The following is a 16,299-nucleotide window of genomic DNA, read 5'->3' as shown; positions in this document are numbered from 1 at the left end:
ACTGCTCCCGCGGTGGCGGCGCGGGGAAGGCTCTCAGCCGGCGGCGGAAAAAGGCGAAAGAAGGGAGCGGGAGCGGCAGCGCCCACCGCACTCACCGTCCTCGCGTGGCTCCGCCGTGGCTCCGCGGGGCGGGGAGAACCGGGGCCAGCGCCTGCTTCGGGCGTCATCGGGCAGCGCCACCGCCCCACGTGGGGACCGCGATGGCGCTGGGCAGGGCCGGGCCGGCGCTCGCCCTCCCGCTGTTGCTGCCGCGGCGGCCGGCGGGCAGCGGGACAGCGGCGGCGGCGGGGAGCCCGCAGCCCCCCGGGGCCGTGGTGCGCGTCCCCTGGGCCCTGCGGCAGCGCCTGCTGCGGGGCGCGCAGCGCCGGCGGCGGGAGCAGCGGGAGGCGGCGGCGCCGCCGCGTTCTGGGAAGCTGCTGCTGCGGAGCCGGCGGCCGGAGCTGAGCCAGCCCCGCTGGCAGACCGTGGGGCGCTGGGAGCAGCCGCCGCTGGTGTCGGCGGGCTGGAAGCACCGGAAGGCGTACGGGGATTACTTCCAGCTGGAGCCCTCGCAGCAGGCGGCTCCCGCCTTACAGGCGCCGCCGACTGAGGCGGGACAGGGCCCGACCTTCGCCGAGCTGGGGCTGCAGCCGGCGCTGCTGGCCGGCCTAGAGCGGCTCTCCATCGGCCGGCCCACGGCCGTGCAGCGCCTCGCCATCCCCGCGCTGCGCCGCGGCCGCAGCGCGCTGTGCGCCGCCGAGACGGGCAGCGGGAAGACTCTGGCGTACCTGCTGCCGCTGCTGGAGCGCCTGCTCTGCCGCCCCGAGGCGCCGGCGGAGGCGGCGGGGCCGGCGGCGCCCCGCGGGCTCGTGGTGCTGCCGTCGCGGGAGCTGGCGGCGCAGGTGGGCGCGGTGGCGGCGGCGCTGTGCGCGCCCGCGGGGCTGGCGGTGCGCGGCCTCACGGGCGGCGGGGCCGCGGGCGGGCTGCGGAGGCAGCTGCGGGCGCCGCCGCCGGGCCCCGCCGTGCTCCTGGGCACCCCCGGCGCGCTGCGGGAGGCGCTGCGGCGGCGCTTCCTGGCCCTGGAGAGGCTGCGCTGGATGGTGCTGGACGAGGCGGACTCGCTGATGGACGAGTCCTTCACGGAGCTGCTGGAGGAGATCTTGGCACACGCGCCTCTCGCCGCCGGCGCTCCCGGGCCGGCCGGTCCCGACGAGGAGAGGACGCAGGTGGTGGTGGTCGGAGCCACCTTCCCCGCGGGGCTCAGCGAGACGCTGGCGAAGTTCACTGACGTGGGCCGGTTTGTCACCCTCAGCACGCAGAGCCTGCACCGCCTGCCGCCTCACGTCCAGCAGAAGTTTGTCCGCCTCAAAGGCCGGGACAAGCTGCCCGAACTGCTGCAGCTGCTCAAGGAGCGCCCATCGTCAGGCGGGGCTGTTCTCATCTTCTGCAACAGTGCCAGCACCGTCAACTGGCTGGGCTATATCCTGGACGACCACAAAATCAAGCACCTGAGGCTGCAGGGGCAGATGTCGGCGGCTGCTAGAGCCGGCATCTTTGCCTCTTTCCAGAAGGGTGATGTGTCTGTCCTTGTCTGCACTGACCTTGCCTCGCGCGGGCTGGACACCAGCAGTGTGCAGCTGGTGGTCAACTATGACTTCCCAGACACCCTGCAGGACTACCTGCACCGTGCCGGGAGAGTTGGCCGGGTTGGGAGCAAGGCACCCGGAGCTGTGGTTAGTTTTGTCACCCATCGGTGGGACGTGGACCTGGTACGGAAAATAGAGACTGCAGCCCGGAAAAGGACAGGTCTCCCAGGAATGGACTCTATTAACAAACCTTCTCCTAACGGAGGTTGATTCAGGTTGCCAGGCATTCCCTGGTAGAGGCTTACCTTGAGGCCATTAAGGCAGAGTGAACGAGCTGCTGTGTGTAAGGCAGATTGAAAGAATAGAGCTGAGTTTCAGAACCAGGTGATCAGGTTAACTTTGTGCACTGTTCTGGAAGCTGCAGTATTCATATGCACAGCCATCACAACATGTGGTTTTCCCAAAGGAAACTAGTAAGTGAGTAACAGAATGCTTTTGGAGGATATTGAAGAATTACTTCATCGATTGATTTGGTTTACTTATTTCGAGACATCATTTAAATTCAAGTCCAAATGAAAGTATGTTTGTATGATACACAGTTCTATTGCATTTCATTCGTGCCCACCACCATCAACTAATATTCGTTATTAAAACTGAAAATTTTCTACTGTGGAAGGAGAAAAAATCTGACCAGTTACAGACACAAAGGACTAAAGGACGCTTGATTTTCTTGTGATGTAGCAGTTCATTTAGAGAATTCTAGACCAGATGCCTGTAAAGTACAGTGGGAATGAGAAGGCACGATAATGCTTGGGGCTCTTTCAAGGCCTTAATTTGTCATTTTATGGTTACCTTTCACTGAGAAATGGGATCTTCCTCTCCTTCATACTATATTAAATAAAAAGCCCTAAAGTGTTTCCTGTACATTTTTTTCTGCATGCTGTAGAGACATGTAGTTTCTGAACTGATTGTAAAAAAACCAAAAAACCCCAACTCCAGCACACTGGAAGATGTCTTCTGTTAAATAAAAGAAGTGTGTTGACTCAAAGGTTCTAGTGACTCTCACCTAACAGAGTGAGTGTAGGATTTCTTTTGACTGTTGTGCCTTTGTCCTATTTTGCTTTCAGCCAAGAGAGTTGAAGTGAGGCTGAGGTTATTTCCTATCTAGCTGCTAGTTTGGATCCATGGTAAATATTCACACAAATAAGCATTTTAGCTCTGATTTCTGTTGCAGTTATTTGCCATAACCCTTTCTCTTGGTGGCTGTTTTTCCCGTGCTCTCCACTTTAGGCTATGCAATCACTGGGAATGTAGTAATAGCAGATTTCTACATTATGGTAAATGAGAAGATCACAGCATTGGATCTAAATCTAGTTCTAAGGAAATAATTCACTGGAGCTACTCTCCAGAAAAAGTTAAATAAAGAGAAAACTTGTGCAGATAGTCACCCAAGGATCAGCAGTGACTTTATCCTGTTGTACATGTGCTCTGCTCATATTGCACAGTTAGAGGGCTCTTAAAGGAAGTTACAAACTGCAGTAAAATTATTCAATACAATAGCTCCCAAGTTTTAGAAATATAGTGAAAGTGATCCATTTGGAGACTGGAAACCCATTCATTGCATGGACAGCAAATAATTTGTAGTTTAACTTCTGTAACACACATTTTTACAGTCTATGAAAAGTGCAGTCTGGATTGCAGCACACAGAAATACTGAATTAGACAACACAATGAAATAATGAAATTCTTTCAGCCATTTGCTTCCTACTTTTGAAGCAATATGCACTTCATATAGTTACAAGTAATAACCTTGAACTTGGTACAATGCCCTTACCTTTTGTTGCTAGGGCACTGTTGATCACAACAGTTTGTCAAAAAAAACCCCAAACAAACAACCCAAACAAACCTTCACCACAAATTTCAGGTATTTATATACTAAGGTGGCTAATAAAAAGCCACTCGGGTAGATAGATTCAAGAGAACACTATTTACCACAAAACCTTTTGTAGACAGTACTTTCAAACAAAGCCACAGTGTTTTAAGCATATATTGAGAAATACCAATTTGTATTGTTGCTCACCAAGAGACAGTTGCTGGAGCCAGTGATTAACAGCAATAATTACACACAGGAACACACAGACACTCACTCTGGGATGTATAAGCTGATACAGAGCCACCAAATGCAGACAGCCACACCACTGACACATCATGTGAAAGATGTAATTGCCCAATAGGCAAATGCTACAGCAAAGCCTTCAAGGGATTTAGAGACCCCACCCCCAGTAGTGAGCTAAATGTGTATGCAGCTCATACTTGGTCAAATTGGTTAAAGAAACAAAGACATCCAAAGACTTTAGTTTGACTTCTCCCAAACTGCTTTCTGAATGTTGCATCACTCCTTGTTCACATCTCAATGACTGTCTACAGATGTAATTAACTGCTGCCTTCTTGTCTGTACACATTCTGCCTTCTGCATAAATTTTACTTTAGATCCTATGGTCATAACTACAACTTCATTTGGGCTCTCTCTTATGGGCATTCAGGTAATTCTGTTGCACATAGCCCAGTGTCTAGCAAGATACCGAGGACAGGCTCTGTCACATGTCCTCACAGTGAGAGGGAAATATGTCTCCTACCACTCCAGTAACCTGGCAAAGTGCACACTTTTGCAGACTCCACCGCTCCCTGGAGTGCACTTGCATGCGTGTTCTCCCCAGACAGAACCCTCTTCCCTCCTCTTCCTCCTGAAATGTATTTGTGAGCCCAGCTTACACGTTTGTGGTGGAGTGGGTGGTGGAGAAGTTCTCCATGCGCACTCTGGCCAGTTTCTCAGCGGCCACTGGCCGCAGGAGGAGCTTGCAGGTGAAGACTTGGTGGCAGGCCTTGCGGAAATTCTCCGAGAGGAAAGCGTAAAGGATGGGGTTGATGCAGGAGTTCCCGTAGGCCAGGCAGTGAGAGATGATGCGGAAGGTGAAGGAGATATTGTTCAGGGGAAAGTGCCCAAACTCTGCCCACATGGTGATGATGTGGTGTGGCAGCCAGGAGAGCAGGAACACAGCAACCACGAGGAGCACCGTCTGCGCCGTCTGGAGAAGAGAAGATCGTGTATTAAACGGTCACAGTGAGCAAGCGAGCCTGTGGGATGAGTGGGTTTGCTTTCCTCTGTCAGGCAACACTGACAACTGCCAGGTGGGCAAATCATGACAATATGAAAAAGGACACTAAAAACCCTGGTAAACTTGGATTGATTGGTTTTAGCTCAAGCAAATAACTATAGACACTTGAGGCAGTGCCCATAAAACTTCAAACAGTTCAAAGGCTGCAACAATGTGTTACAAGGAAGAGTGGAAATAATAGTTCCTAACACTTGGAGAGTGAGGAACATTGAGGCTATGGAAAATAACTGCAGGGGAAAACAACTTCCAAGTAAGCACACCACTGAGAGGAGTAACAAAGGCTGGCCTGAGGAGAAAGGTTTTTCCAGTATCTTCCCTATTACAGAAGAAACTCAGAAAACCAATGCATCAAGGATTTTTTTTTAAATACACAGTGCTCACTGACATATTCCTAGCTGGGTGATGACCTGAGGGAGGCTCCCTGTGCCTGTGAGATCCCAGCCTGTGCTGCCTGGGTTAGAGGTGTGTCCCTGCAGTGCTTGCTAGTCTAGGTCAATATTTCTGTCAATAATTCCCTTGCATGATTTCAAGTGAATAGTGTAAAGTTCCTTTCCTAGAAAAGGGATAATTTTCTAGTGAACAGAAATTTGTTTAGTCAGTAGTTATCATGGCTACATTTAGTTAAACCCATTAACCTCTAAGGAAGATGTTATTACTTTAGATCAAGACTACAATACAAGTAAAAAAAGAGATTTCTGTCAAATGGGTCTCTCAAATAACTTTGAAAGGCAATAACCTGTAGGTCCATTGTGTACCTGGCATGCTCCAGATGCTTCCTTGTTTCACCTACCAGAATGCTGTCAGACAGCTGAGCTAACAATGTTCCCCTAAAAGTGAACAGACTACCCTGCCAAGTGTCCTCAAACCAACCATGCTGGGAGCGAGATGATGTCCTTAAAAATAGACTGGAATGATTAGGAGTTGATGACACTGAAGGACACAGACCTAGCGGTCGTCCTGTGGGGTCTGGCTCACCCGCTGTGGTACAATGGGTACCAAAGAAATGATTAATAAACAGGTCCCATCATTAGCTTTCACCAGCAATAATGGTGCTACTTCTTTACCCTCTAGAAATGTTAAGTAGCTTAGGCTTGTTACCCAGGCAACCTTTCATAGCATCCATCTGCCTAAATTAGGGGGCTACAAGCACTGAAATATGTTTTTGAATAAGGCTTATATACTTAGCTTTTCCCCCTTTTATTGTGAAATAACAATTTAACGTAGGGCTGAGTATTACACAATGGGTTTGCAGTTGCTATGTAATAGCACAGAGCTGTTTCTGGGGTCCAGCTTTTTGGGATTTTGCAGATGGAAAACACAGACAATACTAGAGCACTCATACATAATTCATGACTCAAGAAACAGATTTTGGAAATGGAACTTCTGTCTGTTTTTTCAAGTTAGGGAATACGTAGTTAAGAGGAAACTGAAACAAAACACTGTTTGGATTTTAGTGTGGTAACTTTGCTGTAGCTTAAATACTGTTACTGTAGACTGTGACCAGCTGTAGAGGACTGATCCAAATAGGTTGTGTACTGTTTGAGCTTCTTCCATGAGCTGTGACAGTTTGCACAGTTATTGCATTACTGTTGATCAAGCTGTCCCCACTTAATGCAAACCTTCTGGTTCAACTCTGAAATTTTGGTGGGTCCATAATAGACCTGTACAATGACCACTATTGACTACTTAAATCTCTCTTACTACTCCTAGAAGTCTGTCAAGCAGCTCCAGGATATACCTTACAGTGTATTTGTTGTACAGGCAAAGTAAGTGCATTGAAACTGTGCAGTGAATCAATAGCATGGTGACAAAAACAAGGAGATCTTTTTGCTTGTCAGATAATTAGATGAACTTCTGTTATTCCTCCCTTCCCCCCTGCCCATTTCTGTCATGTGCAGATTGTGTTGAATTTACTTGCTTATTCATTTGTTATCTTTGTAGGTAATCTGCCTCTCATTTATGCTTCCCAGCATTTCTTTGTCTGTTTTGCCCTTTGATTACTTTTCCCCCTGGCCCTGGACAAGCTATTTCTTGCTTTTAGCCTTCTCCCATCCTTCAAAAAGCATTGGAAAATGTGTTTAAAAAACATTTTGGGTGAGATACCTCATTCAGGAGGATGATGAAGTCTTTAACATTTAATTGTGTTTAGAGCTGTTGTGCTTGATAAGATTTTAATGAAGTTTCTTGCTTCAACTTGTCAGGCATCTTGTCAAAGGCAAAATTAAGATTGCCTTTAATGAGTCAAATGCTTCAAGTATTCCATGGATTTGCATATTTTAGGAAGAACAACCTGAATGTTAGATAAATAAACATTCCCGAGATTAAAATATAAAATGGACAGAACAGTCTAGAGGGGTAGAGGACTTGTCACTTTCCTAATTTAGTCCCAGTTGGAGACAGCCCAGCTGCACATCATTTTTCAGAGCTGATCAGACCATCCATTTCTACTGTGTACCTCAGCCACACAGAAATGGGAAAGAACATTCAATTAGGTTTTTATTAAACAGTACTGGCTTGCAGACAAACTGGGCTTCATTAGTGAGACAACTGCTGCTTCCTGAATATGGTGAGATTATTTTTCCTTCTTTTTTTCTTCCATAATTCTAAATGAAGATGCATAAAGAAGCCTATGCCAGTTCTTCCACACTGTCTTATCAGCAAATTACAAATGACTCTTCCTTTATTACTGCTTTCTAGGAGGATATCTGATAATGTCATTTACTGATAAATCTTTTCTCCTGATATACTCATCTCTAACTTGTAGATTCTTTTCCTTAAAGTTTGAGAGACAATTGGTGCACATTTTTACTACCCCATACTTCACTATGGTAAACTACAGAGTTACAGACTTCACTATATGTTGTAATTTACTATAGTGAAGACTTGGAAAATATGTAGTGACCCACAGTGCCTTAAGCTTTTGTTTTTGGATACTGCAGGTACCCAGTGTCAGTGCCCAGGAAAGACATGTGGCTTAGTGCAATATACCACTGTACTGCTGGAGGAACTTACCAACCTCTGAGGAAGACAATTTGTGTGGCTTTACATTCAGGGACACCCAGTGGAGAACATCCCTTTGCTCAGAGTCCATCTGTGAGCCAGCATGCAAAGTGGAAACTGCCCCTTCCTTCACTGCTGGTGCCACGTTCTTGTTTGCTTTGTTGGCAAATCTGACTTGCCCTGATGGATTTGCAAACATTCTTTTCCTTTTTGCACATAAAGTTCTGACAGAAAGGTCCCAAGCACAATCTGATCTCCAGAAAGATGCCCATAGCTTAGTGATAAATGCAAAATGTTTAGAAAATGGCATACCTATTCTTAAGTAATTTAGATGTTGGATAGCAGCTGTCTCTACTTCAGAGCACACACGTCTTCTAATTACTACTGAAGCACTTCTCATTGCCCTTTGGTCTTTTTTTTTTATTACACTTGAGTCTAATTCTACTCTTCAGTGATCTGAAAACCACACTGAAAGTATTGTTTTTTATTGTTCTGTCTTCTTTCTTGGAGCCAGAGATGGCAGCTGAATGTCATGCAGAAGAGGAGGGACTGAAGTAAATATATTTTCAGATGTTATCAGCTCATTTTGATTACTTGCTTTATGTGCTGAGAGGGACTCTTCATTTCCCAGCAGCTTGCTTGCACTGTTCCAGCTGCTCATCTGCACACCTCTCATTCTGGGATTATGCCACTAATCTCCTCTGTTGGTGCCCTTGAAATTTATTCACTTTCTATTCATAAATGTGTATGAGCATTGTGATATTTCTATTACCTCCTAATTGGTAATGATGCTCTTAATTCCTGCTGCCCTGGGCTCCTGTTAACCAAACAATCTGCAGGATGACACTTCTGAGGATCTTCCATGTTCCTTTGCTCTATTTTCTGTTCAAATGCCAAGGTCTTGAACATCACGATCATTGCCTACATGAAAACCTTCAATTTGCATGAACAATAGCCAAATAATTCATTTAGCGTACAGAGCATTTGCTTAGTACACAGCATTTGTTTAGTACACAACTTTTATCTGCCTCTCTTGGCCAAAATGTTCAGGAGTACCCATCTACCTTGAAGGAATTCTGTATCTTTTACCTCAGGCTCTTGTATGACCTTCAAAGTGCAGCACTCCAGGGTGTGTCCCAAATTTACTCAGCTCTGGAAGCAATGAACAGCTGATCTGCTGACCCACCAGGCAGGCACGGCTCACCTTTCTGTTGTAGCTAACCAACAGAAAAGCATAGTACTAGTTTGTTATCTTTAAGTGGCTCATTTGGTCTGTTAATTGAAGCTTTTGGCCTCAAGGTCCCACGACTCCTTCTATCCTATCAAGGAAGCTTGCAAAATTGCTGTAAAATTCACATCCCCAGACACATTCTTAAACTTGAAAAATAATTTCAGATTGTTCAGTTTGCAAAACTTGTTATTTGCTCTTTAAAGATGCACAATACAGAAGTGAGTAAACACCGAGGAACCCTGGTGTGCTCCAGAGGCCAGTAAAACACCACAGAGCCATGCTAGACCTTAGTTTGCATTAATTTCCATCATTAAATCATCTTATTTAAGGCAGATGTAAGACCAGAGTTCCTGGGGCTAGGCTCTTATGAAACATTTTGCAACACTGTCAGACAGGGAATCGTTAACTTTCTTTGGAGCCAAATTACAGACTCGCTCTACTCTGAGTAGCTGAGGAAAGAGGTAACAGAACTGAAATATACTTCATTGTCATAGAGGGGTGCACAGAATTTCTTAGCATGTGGTCTTGCTGGCTGGCCTCAAAAAACGATTATCCAAAACTTCAAAAGAGAATCCTGCAGCATCGCACAATCTGATTTTCAAGGCTGGCAAACTGGTACAGCTAGTATGGCATTAAATGGGGAAGCAGCCAGTCATGCCTCTCTTCTGCAGGCACAGTCTTAGTTCATCATGCAGAATTTCAGCCTAGGCCTGCAAAAAATTCTAAACATCTTCCTTGCTCTAATGCAGAGATGGTACAAGTGGAAAAGCACTTTAAATTGAGCATGTCCCTCATTTGACGTGTAGATGCCAAAGTTATATAAAAATTTCAAAGTGGGAATCTGAATTAAGGGTCAAATTCTTCTGATAATGGAATGTGAAGTCAGGATGCAGCAAACTTTGTGCTTGGGAAATTTTTGCAAAGTTTCATATGTGCATTAATTGAAAAGGTTGCTGTAGTTTGAACATAACCATCCTGCAAGTTAAAAGCTTAAAGATCACAACCAAGCACAAAATCTTTTGGTTTGTTTGTTGGTTTTCTTTTTTTTCTTTTTTTTTTTTTTTTTTGTTTTTTTTTTTTTTTTTTTTGTGATATGTACCTGTATGGCATTTGTAGGATTCTGCTAAAGACAGACTTGTTCATTTTAGCAGGGGTTTGAACACTGACTTGGAGTGGGTGACAGCTGTCAGAGCTCTGTGGGTTATTCATAAACTGGACCTATTCAAACAAAATCTAGTTGTAACTGACTTTACAATAGTGGGTCTAAACTTGCCCATGAGTAGTTTGTCCTAAAGACCAGGGCTCTCTTAGGCTGTCCTTTTAGCCCCTATGTATCTTCAAATACCAGACCTTGAGTACAATGTTGTGGCAAATGGGACAGTGACAGACAGTAGAAAGACCAGTAATGGAAGAGAAAGGAAAAGTGACTTTACAAACATTGTACAGGAAATAAAACCCACACTGAAAGCCCAGCTATATCTTGTGGCACTGTGGTCTGGGAGACAACAGCAGGGTCTCAGATCCTGGTGACATGAAGCCTGGTATTGGAGACTTTGTTTAGAGATGATGCTTCATATAGCAGTGAGAGCTTCTTGACAAGACCCCCATGAGAGGAAATGGGGTGGCAATGCCACTCTGTAGGTGCACGTGTCAGAGTTCCTCTTAACTGTGGATAGCCAAACCTCTAGCACTGATTGAACTTTTAGCTGGGTTTTGTTTCCATACTGTGATAACAGACAGAGTTATCACACACTTTAGCTGCACACTTTGTCTGCTCATGCAGCTCTGGGGGCCCTGGGCAGCAGGTGCTGCTCTGCTGGGAGCAGGGCAGCAAACACCAGGGAGGGCAGGGAGCACAGCTGGAGGGAGCACAGCTGGAGGGAGCAGGCACTGGGAACCATGCTGTGCCACAAAAAGGCAGAAAGGGGTAGAGGATCAAGCAAGAGACTTCTTGGAAAAACAAATTCCTAATACGCTGTTCATTACGCTTTGTTTCCTGTTTCCCTAGGTTTGATTTATTAAACAAAAAAGGTTTATAATTTTTTTTTCATTTTAAAGGCATAGATACAAATTACTGGTACAGTATGACCTTTAAAGGAAGAGGTTGAGCTACAGTATCAAGTACCTGGGCTCCAGTAATATGCTTCACATGCTTAGAGTCAGTTAAATCCAGGATTATTTTGCTTTCTTTGCTACAGCAGTACAGCTAGGAAAATCATGCATGTACTTGCACAACACTGGGACTATTCATTTGGCCATGCCATCATCATCTCTTTAGAAATCACCTTAGGTCTACATCCAGCAGTGTCTCACTTGTTCTGTAAATGTTTATCTTATTGAGGTTCACATGCTGTTTCCAGATTTCCAGGGTGTTCTAATAGCAGACAAAATACCAGCTCCTCTATGACCTTTCAGATGGCTTTACCTTGGATTTGTCCCAGTAATGCTTCTTACTGTGTGCTATGGCTCAAACAATGTGAGTAAGAATGGTGTCTCTTCTGCCTGTTATCAGTGTTATAGGATCTGGGGGTGGGGAGGGACTGGTGTTACACCAAGACTCCAGCAAGGTCAATGAAAGGTAAAGATCCTGAAATAAGTCTTGACATTTAAAAAAAATCTTACCTGGTAAAACTATTTTTTCAGAAGCAGATGTGGAATGCTGCTTATGGTAAGACCATTCCCTGAGCTCTATGTCATTTGATTTCTTTCTTAACTATGTTTTATCTTGAAGTGTTCAATCTTGATGAGAGTTCTTATAGCTTCTGAAATGCAGAGCAAACTGTTTGCAGTGGTAATGTTGGCAACTGTTTCACTGGAAAATCTTGTTCAACAAGGACTCTGAGTCTGCAATTTGATTCTTTTAAGACCTTAACTCACATACAGAGCCTATATGAGCATTGGGAGATTTGAACAAAAAACTGTTTGCAAAATTTGCTATTTAACAGTTTAAAAACAAAACAACACTAGACCCACAAACCAAACAGAAAAAAACCCAAACCAAACCCAAAGGGGAAAACCCAAAAAAGAGCAAACCCACATCCCAATCTCTTGGGGGTAGAAGTAGGATAGTAGCTCCAATGCCCTGTTTTCTTGAAATTGTAGGAATGAAGCAGTAACTGCATGGTCATAATTTCAGATTATCCTCTTTTTTATGAATATGAGGTCTTGTTTTCCATATCAGTTTGGTGAAGATGCACACTGTGAATTAACAGATGTGACTCAGACAATTTTATCACCTCATGTGGGAAGACTTGGCTGTTGTGCTACACTTCTCTCATAGCTCAAGGCAATCAGGGTTTAACCACTGAAGTCACACATATTTCAGAACAAACTCAATGTTCTGTATGTCCTAAATTAACCTTCCAAATGTGGATCAAGATTCATTTGTCAAACATTTTCAGCTAAATAAACAAAAGCTCTTCACTTAATTCCTGATGAGGTTTATGAATTAAACCCAAACACAGCTACCTTCACAAATGGACCCACTAAGTACATATGAAGGCAGCTGGACTAACAGAACTGACAGCCATCTATGAGTTTCTCACTAGGCTCTAACATTAAGTGTTCTTAAGAAGATATGCTTTAAAAACTGGCTCTCACTCTTGTGTTTCAAGTATGCTTTGAAAGAATATACAAGAATTGAGTGGGAAGTGGGAGCTCAAGGAAGTCTTCCTGAGAAATATTGAGTAGTGTTTGCAACAAAAAACCCCTTTAAGTACACTAAAGGAGATGTTTGGCATGCAGGAAGGCTAGATGGACAATTTCTACACAGACAGGGCTGGAAGAAGACATATTGTGAAGGATGATGCGTGTATGTAGAGGCATGTATTTAACTTTTCTTCTATCTGAAAGGATCACCTATTTAACTAGGTCTGACTGTGCTATATGGAACAAGAATTGCTGTTGGGTGTTTCATAATTGTGGCCAGGGAAATACTTAAGGGGAGGGAGGAAAAAGTGCTGCACCACTAACTTGTTTGAACAGCTAAAATCAAAGGTGTTTTTAAAAATGTATCCTCTTGGCAATATCTAACAACTAAACTTGAGATTGAAGAAACTGTAGTGCTGTTTTTTCATCTAACTCTACAGAGCAAATCTGAAAACAACACAAGTGGATACACTGTCATAAATGAAATTCTTAACTTCTTTACAGGGAAGTAACAGTAGTAATTTTCAACTGTTGGTAGTATTCTCTTAAAAATTAGCAACAAAATAGGTAGTATGCCATTCATACATAAGTAAGGAAATTCTGGAGGGAAATTTAAACTGATCAGTTTAGGGATTTTATGGTGATTTTGAGACCTAAAGCAATTTTTCAAACTTGTGAAATGATTCTGTGTGGAAAAACAGTGCTTCTTAGCACTTTGCTGCATTTTACATTATCAAAATTGTCAATACACCTTGGTTGCCTTTTCTTATAGTAGCTGTTAAACACACAAAACTCTGACTGTGCTTTCTCTTTGTAGTCTGCACTATTGATCCAGAGAGGAGAGGGTAAGTAACACCTGTCTAATAAATACTGTTGGTGGTGTATTATAACTGGGACAGTTATTGTGTTATGAGATAATATTGCAAATACCAGTTGAATTCTAACCTTGCAGACAGTGTAAGTGCAAAACCAATTATGAATTGGTCCTCATAAGTATATTGCAAACAAAACTGAGTGTATGCTAGTGAATGTAATGAACCAATAGAAATTAATACAACCTATAGTTAAATCTGGTTAGGATTCATAGGCAAAAGGACTGGCAGAAACTGTAAAGTCTCTAAATCAGCTGGGATCAGCACAGACCAGGCTGATTACTTTATAAACCTGGCATATCTATTGTATTATAGTCAATATACGGATTAAACCAAAGATATTTACCTTCTTCTTTGATCTCTCTGACTTCTTGGAAATGTTCTTTACTTTCGTATGGAGGTGGTATAAAACCTTGGGAGGAAAAAAGGAGCAATATATTGAATGGGAAATTGAAATTCGTGTATTAATACTAGAACTCCTCATACAAGCACCAAAAATTTGAAGTAATCATTTTAACACGACTTCAAAGATGACTTTGATGTTTCAGACTTTTAATTCTAAACTCTCAAATTTCTCTTTCAAGAAAAAAGGTTTGGAAAGAGCATTAAGCCTGCTAGGCTTTCAGTAGTTCAGCAAATATTAAGAGCGCAGCTGGCACTGTGCTGAAATCCACAGGAGTTTTCAGATGGACTTTGAATTTTATATTGAGCCTCAAATTGTCTTCATTTATTCCCTAGGTTGATGATACTCATGGGCAGAGAGCAGGCTGCCAGTCCTGTGCTCTGGTGGGGCTGTCCTGTCACTCCTGGGGGCAGCACAAACAAATACAGTGGGTCACCCTCCAGAGGGAGGGTCGTAAGGAGTGTTGGAGCACTCCAGGCAATTCTCAATTAACAACATCTGGATCTAGCTTTTGAAACCTGATTACAGCACAGCAATAACCTGGAAATGTTTATCCCTTCATAGGTTTTCCTCTTGCCGTTAGCAAACATTTGTTATTTAGAAAGAACAAAATGAAAAATATGAAAAACAGCGAGAGCCTTTAGGGGGTTTGGGTGACAGGCTGGGTGTCATCTTGGTAGTTTTAATCCTTTTTGTTAGCTGGTGTAATTTCATTCTCTGTTTTCCTTCCCTCCCTCACTTCAAAAAAGTATTCTGTACCAGGAGAGGATATGGAAAGTGTTGGCTGTGTAGTTGTGTACGCACACAAGCCACCAGGAGTCTGGGATCTTTCCCTCCATTTAAGCATTATTCCCATCCCTGGCACCCACCTTGGCATAGCAGCAGGTGATGAGCAGCAGGGGCAGGAGGTATCCCACCAGCAGGATGGTGATCTTGTACATCTGCTTGGCTGTGGAGCCGTTTGCCCAGTGCTCCCAGCAGAAAGAGCTGTTGGGTGCCTGCTGGTGGCCGCTCATGAGGGCCTGGTGCTGGGCCACGGGGATGGCGATGAGGAGGGACAGCAGCCAGATGACAGCCACGCCGAGGGCAGCGTTGCGCTTGCTGCGGATGCAGGGCGAGCGTTTGGCGTGGACCACAGCAATGTACCTGTCCACAGACATGGCCACCAGAGTGAAGATGCTGACCAGCATCGTTGCCATGGCCGAGTAGTGAACCCACTTGCAAAAGAAGGCACCGAAGATCCACTCTGGAAGGGAGTAGATGGTGGCCTGGAAGGGAACGCAGAAGAGCAGGAAGGAGAAGTCTGCAATGCTTAAGTTGAGGATGAAGATGTTGGTGGCACTGCGCGATGGGCGGCCCCCAGGCCGAAGACGCCCCAAAACAACCAACACTAACGTGTTTCCCACCATTCCCAGGAGAAAAATCAACCCAAAAAGCACTGGTACAATCACCACCTCTGGGCCGCCCCTGGTCGCTCCTGTCCAGCACATTGGGGCCTCTGTTTGGTTGGTCTCAAGGCTGCACTTGCTGGTGTTGGCTCCAAAGGAAAGCACAAAGTTGTATTCCTGCTCCTCCATGGAGCCAGGCAAGGAACAGTCACTGCAGCCCTGACTGCTGACTATCTGTGTTTTGTTAGGCCAGAAGTGAACTTTTGCCTTTTCCAATGCTGTGTATTTCCTTTGAGGAGTAATTTTCTTCAGATGATTCTTCCGAGTTCTCTCTGTCTCTCGTGCAGTTTATTCCAGGAACTGGCAAAAAAAGGAGTTGAGGAATTTGTGTCATCCAAGAGGTGACATCCAGATTTGGCAGTTGGTGCTGGTGTGGCAGAGAAAGTCTGTGCCAGAAGAGCAGAGGATGAGGCTGCCCTGGGAGCTTGGAGCAGCAGCGGAGCAGCAGCAGCTCGGCTTCCACATGCTCCTCCTCTTCTGCTTCCCTCCCACACTGCCTGCATCTGTGGCTGTCATACCTGCTTTCCCAGCTCCACCCTGAGCTGTGGCACAGGGAACAAATGCTGTCTGTGACCTGAGCCCTTCAGAAAACAACCCCTGGCCAGCTTTGTCCCCATGCATTACTGCTCACGAGGGGGAAGAGCAAAGCAACAGTTCTCATCCAAAGGGATGGATAAGCAGCAGCTGCTGAAAAATAGTGTGTGCAGTTCTGTGAGGGGCAGCGCTGTTACTGGCTGTATAAGACAAAAAAAAAACCCTAAACCACTTTATTTTAATCAACAGAGAATGACTTTAGTTGTTTATTTGTTTCACAGTATTCAATGCTCCCATTAGAGCATAAAGCCATCTGAATAGTTGTGTTTCCAACACAAAAAACTGGGAGAGCTTTAGATTCAGCACCAGGCCTTGCCACTTCTGGGATATCTGCCCAAATTCCTTAGTGCCTGAATATTCAT

General features: G+C 44.9%; 2 protein-coding genes across 2 annotated transcripts; one reads left to right on the top strand and one right to left on the bottom strand.

Moving 5' to 3' along the window:
- The first annotated feature begins 185 nt into the window (after positions 1–185).
- DDX28 (DEAD-box helicase 28) lies at positions 186–2,613 on the top strand. Its single transcript, XM_036390554.2, has one exon. It carries the CDS (start codon positions 201–203, stop codon positions 1,833–1,835), a length of 1,635 nt encoding a protein of 544 aa, XP_036246447.2. The 5' UTR covers positions 186–200; the 3' UTR covers positions 1,836–2,613.
- A 749-nt stretch (positions 2,614–3,362) lies between these two features.
- Positions 3,363–15,705, bottom strand: LOC118691229 (galanin receptor type 1-like). The gene is made up of 3 exons (XM_036390348.1): positions 14,765–15,705; positions 13,839–13,904; positions 3,363–4,651 (listed from the first exon to the last, which is right to left on the bottom strand). Exons 1-3 carry the CDS (start codon positions 15,470–15,472, stop codon positions 4,334–4,336), a joined length of 1,092 nt encoding a protein of 363 aa, XP_036246241.1. The 5' UTR covers positions 15,473–15,705; the 3' UTR covers positions 3,363–4,333.
- Between the last annotated feature and the right edge of the window lie 594 nt (positions 15,706–16,299).

The sequence above is a fragment of the Molothrus ater genome, chromosome 12 (genome assembly GCF_012460135.2).
Source record: "Molothrus ater isolate BHLD 08-10-18 breed brown headed cowbird chromosome 12, BPBGC_Mater_1.1, whole genome shotgun sequence".
Classification (NCBI taxonomy): domain Eukaryota; kingdom Metazoa; phylum Chordata; class Aves; order Passeriformes; family Icteridae; genus Molothrus; species Molothrus ater.
This window is presented reverse-complemented; position numbering and strand designations above follow the sequence as displayed.

Bases quoted from the DNA above. Each gene is read 5' to 3' on its own strand.
- DDX28 (XM_036390554.2), top strand. From the start codon at position 201: ATGGCGCTGGGCAGGGCCGGGCCGGCGCTCGCCCTCCCGCTGTTGCTG.
- LOC118691229 (XM_036390348.1), bottom strand. From the start codon at position 15,472: ATGGAGGAGCAGGAATACAACTTTGTGCTTTCCTTTGGAGCCAACACC. The intron at 13,905-14,764 runs GTGGGTGCCAGG...TTTCCTCCCAAG, and splicing joins TCACCTGCTGCTATGCCAAG to GTTTTATACCACCTCCATAC. The intron at 4,652-13,838 runs GTAAATATCTTT...TCTCTTCTCCAG, and splicing joins CAGAGAGATCAAAGAAGAAG to ACGGCGCAGACGGTGCTCCT.